The following is a 4,371-nucleotide window of genomic DNA, read 5'->3' on the forward strand; positions in this document are numbered from 1 at the left end:
CACAACCGCTTTGTCTGCCGCCGCCGCCGCCATGGCCCACTCGCCCGTCGCCGTGCAGGTGCCCGGCATGCAGGTGAGCGCCGCCCCCCCACGCACGGCACCCGCCGTGGGGTCGGGCAGGCTGTCCCCACCCGCATCCCCTCACACCTCGGGGCACCCTTGGCGGGACCACCCCGCGCGGGTGCGGGTGCGCCAGCGTGAGCGGCGAGACGCGCCTCTCAAGCGAGGTGTGACACACGCTGTCTGACCTGGGGTCTTTTTAGGTTTGTCGCAGCTTATCTTTCCAAGCCGCGGGAGAGGTTGTTCTCCAGGGCACGCGCCTGGATCCTGGCACGGTTGAGACCCCGCCGGTCCGTACGGCCGTACGTCGACGACCTGCCTCCTGCTTGGCCGCGGGCGAAGAGGGCGAAACACCTCTCGCTAGTCCGCAGGATCGACGCCGGGCATCGCCCACGAGCTATTTTCGCTCCCCGCTGGAAGAGCTTAATTCCCATGCAAAGCCGAAATTAGCTTTCGATCCCAATTGTTCCATTTTTTGGAATGCGTCTCGCTTCTTTCCTCGTTAGTTGCTCTCACGTGCGCGTCGGTATAGGTCTTTCTTGAGGAGCGTCCCGGTCAAGAGATGGCACGTGTCCATGAATTTTGGGAGGCTTTGTGTAGGAGTACAGGAGCGAACACCTTCCCCTGGAAGTACTCCGCTCTAACGCATGACAAATTCTCCAGCTACACAAGTATTTTCTTTGTTTGTGAGACAGTCATGCCTCTGAAATTTAGGTAGCCGAAATGATGCAATAGCCTTTAGGATGTACGCTAGAATGAATGGCAGACAAGGTTCCTCGGGTGAATTGGATATCTTTTATTCGACCAACCCAAATAGTTGGAGAAGAGTTAGTGAGCAAGCTTTCGGGTTCAAAAACCCTTCGTCTAGGCGAGGATGAATAGCTGTCCACAATCAAGGAGGGCTCACAACTGCTAGTAACCATAACCTTTAATGGTGCATGTGGTATTTAAGGCATTTGCAAATGTAATTATGCACTTTCTAAAATGGTAAAGAATGAAACTTTTAAAAGTAGGCCAAGTTGGTAAGGTAAAGGTACTCCTTTTGCTTTTAATTTGTCTGCAGGATGTTTATATTTCCTGAATTCTGTTTAATTTTTCTCCTAAAAGAAATTATCTTGCTCACTTTTTGTTGATGCAAGCGGACACGAAATCGTACTTTCTCGGCTACTTAGAATGTTAATCTGCCAATTTCCGTGGTATTTGAAATGTATCTTTATTATTAATTACACGGATTTAAAACTTAGACTAGGGAGCTCTGATGATAGAAGAAGATTTATTTCTAGTTATGTGCTCTGATGTGACTTGCAGTTGTTTAAGGTTCATCTTACATTACTTCAGTAGTCCTCCCCCCACATATTTTTCATTCAAAATCCTAGACAGTCCCTACTTATACTTGAATATTTGAATATATTGCTCATCTCTTCCATTAGGATTTACTCTGGTTCCGAAAGGACCCTGAAATTATTATAAGTACTGTTTTCTAAGTTGATGCATTTTACATGTTTCCTTCCACTGGAGTGATGTTGTTAGTTTAACCCAGACCCCTTAGTATATTTGCCTAGGTTTTATGCATATTTTCTTACCTTAATTGTCAGCATCTGTATATATGTAAAAGTTATTTTTTCCCCGGAGGTTATTTTATTTTTTATGAAAGCCAATATACACATCATTAAAAGCTCTTCTAGGATGCAAAGAATTTGAGTTAACAGCGAAATTAATCTTTACCGTATTCCTCTCAAACTGCGGAAGAGATGATTGGGATATAGGAGTGGCTTCATCCTTTTTTAACTCTACCTTGTTGACTATTATTTAATCAGGGCTGTCGAGGTAGTTAAAGTGTTACCTGCTTCTGGTCAGTGTTTTGAAATAAACACCTGCTGTTTGATTTGAGAAACTGTAAGCAGATCCGTGTTTGTCCTGTTTTGATTTATGGGGACCAATAGCTATGTTAAAATTAGTGCTGGGAAAGATGGGGGAGGGTTTTAGTCTCCAAAGCATAGTCTTATACCCTGTATGTAACATGGGAAGGATTTTATTTACTGTTGGAGTGGAAGTAGTTTAAGATGGTTCAGGTTGTCCCTGTGAAGTTTTCAGTTGGTAATCTTATATTTTCCTTTACCCCCCACCCCCCTTTTAATTATAATTAGAAGGAAAAGAACATTTCATGAACAAAAGTAGTGTCATTTATTCTTTAGCTTATTTACTAATTCCACAACAAAATATATGTTGATGTTGTGGAGACATTTTTTCTGGCTTGGTTAAGCCAAATAACTTGAAAATAATGTTTTCCTATTTAAAATACATCCCGGTATTGGAAACTAGAAAGCCGCATCAAAGTCACTAAAGTAACTCTAACTCTGCCTTATAAAAACCCTGACAATAATAGAAGGCTCTGAAACAGTCTTATCTATCACTCTGATGAGTAGCTACCAAAACATTTAATTAGGCAGTGGTTGCACAGACTCCAATTTTCTGTACAGCCTACATTCAGTTCAAGAAAAAACATGTACCTTCCAATTCCTGATTACACAAATAGCCCACGAAATACATTCTCTTCTCACTGTTTGCAAAGCTTCCATTTGTACAGACACAGAGTTTGATGTTAGGTTATTTTTGCATTTGAACTTCAAAGTCTGGTTCATAAAATTATAGCACTTGGAGCTAAGGCTATCATGGTTACTAAAGATTGTATTTAGTATTGCCAGTGTGCATATAAAAGTTCTCAGCAGTGTAAGCGTTTAGTAGTCTACCTACAGGTTTGATATATAGTGTGTTTTATATATTTAAGGTTAGAATAACAAAATGAAAGGTACTTGGAGCTGTGGGCGCCCAGCTGAGGTTGTCTAGTGTTGTGAAGTATAGGTGTCCTTGTCCTCCAGTTAGAGTTAACTCAAAGAACTCACAAATGACTGGATTTTCCTTGTCTATTTTTTTGTGGGGAAAAAATAGTGAAGGTAGCTCCTGCTGATAGAATAAAGTGTCTCACTGTAAGATCTTACTGTACTGCCACCCCCCGTAAGGGATCCAGCTGAACTGAAATGTGTTTCTAGGTAGAGATTGTGGGAGAAGGGGGTGCTGCTGCCTTGAACTGTCTCCCCCTAATAGGATGGTGTGTGAGGGGAAAATAATGGCTACTGCTGGCATTAGAGAAGGGATGTTTAGGTACGGTGATTCCTTCGTTTTTTTCCCCTTCGATCCAGCAGACCAGACATATAACTGAAAGGGGCTGCAGAAAGTCAGGTGAGCAGAAAATTCAGGATCTTTGCTGCACCCTTAATTTTAGATGGGCAAAGCCTGAGGTGGGCATCTGTAACTAACTGAACCCTACGTTTTACTCAGAAACCCTTTGTTTAAAGTTGGACTTGCCAGTGTCTCCTGTGTATGATGAATGGCCAGTTACTATGAACGGTAAAGGCAATTTGTACTTAATTGTTAGTGTCATAAGTGCCTGACTCTTGATTAGGCAAGGTTCTTTGGGCAGATGTGATATCTTTTATTAGACCAACTAAATGGTTGGAAAAAATGTTCTTTGCCAGTTTTCAGGCACAAACGCCCTTCTTCAAGCATTTTTTCCAACTTAAGAACATTTTTCCAATATTTTTTCCAACAAAGAACCTTGCCTGCCTATGTCCTTAGACCAACACGGGTACAACCAACAACCCTGACTTTTGATTATTTATCTTTTTTTGAAGACAGGCCCTCAAAAAGGAGGGGGCATACAATTTTTCTGTGGGTTCCTCCACCCTCAATGGAAGATCACTTGAGAAATAAGGCCTATTACTTGGAGAAGTGGTAGATGAACTCTTCCTTTCCTGGTTTCAAACTAGTGTGCAATACCTGTATTTGTGTAATGTTTAATGCTAGTGGAAATATCTCAGAGTATTCAGCATACAGGATACTAGTGGGAGAATTATTTGTGGGTGAGGATAGCATGCAAATCCTTTATGAGCAAATGAGGTCTCCGCCTCTCCTAGAGGGAGAAATGTTATTTGGCTTGTTTTTTGTCCAAAAAAAAAAAAAAAGATGGTACGAGGTAAAATAAAAAATTCTAAGAAATTACTTAGAAAAGGCCAGTTTACAAACTTTTATACAGGGTGGAACCACTCCCCCCACCACCCTCCCACCCCTCAAGAAAAAAAATCCTGAACAGCATCTTCTTTGGCTCTTTATTTAATCTTTTATAATCTGTGTTTTTCTCTTCCTGTGATTCAGTGTCTTTGTATCCCGTTGGATATACTTATCGTGGATGGAAAGGTCTGACGACATGCTGCCTAGTTGCTTTGTGCCCTAAATGCTCGCTCCTGCCCTCCT

At 42.1% G+C, this 4,371-nt stretch overlaps 1 protein-coding gene and 1 long non-coding RNA gene across 4 annotated transcripts in view; one reads left to right on the forward strand and one right to left on the reverse strand.

Annotated features, from left to right (window-relative positions):
• Nucleotides 1-816, reverse strand: part of LOC102386259 — a 6,844-nt gene extending 6,028 nt beyond the window's left edge. The window contains exon 1 of one of the 2 annotated variants that reach the window (XR_003094254.1): nt 249-816. This is a non-coding gene — a long non-coding RNA (uncharacterized LOC102386259). The remainder of the gene's footprint in view (nt 1-248) is intronic. The other variant, XR_323928.2, reaches the window with a different exon arrangement.
• The window catches only part of STK26 (serine/threonine kinase 26), a 45,705-nt gene continuing 41,340 nt past the window's right edge, over nt 7-4,371 (forward strand). For both annotated transcript variants that reach the window (XM_006024450.2, XM_006024451.2), the window contains exon 1: nt 7-73. In XM_006024450.2, the coding sequence (XP_006024512.1) occupies nt 32-73 (42 nt within the window). In that variant the 5' untranslated portion in view covers nt 7-31. The remainder of the gene's footprint in view (nt 74-4,371) is intronic.

This window comes from Alligator sinensis, unplaced genomic scaffold (assembly GCF_000455745.1).
Source record: "Alligator sinensis unplaced genomic scaffold, ASM45574v1 scaffold1059_1, whole genome shotgun sequence".
NCBI lineage: Eukaryota > Metazoa > Chordata > Crocodylia > Alligatoridae > Alligator > Alligator sinensis.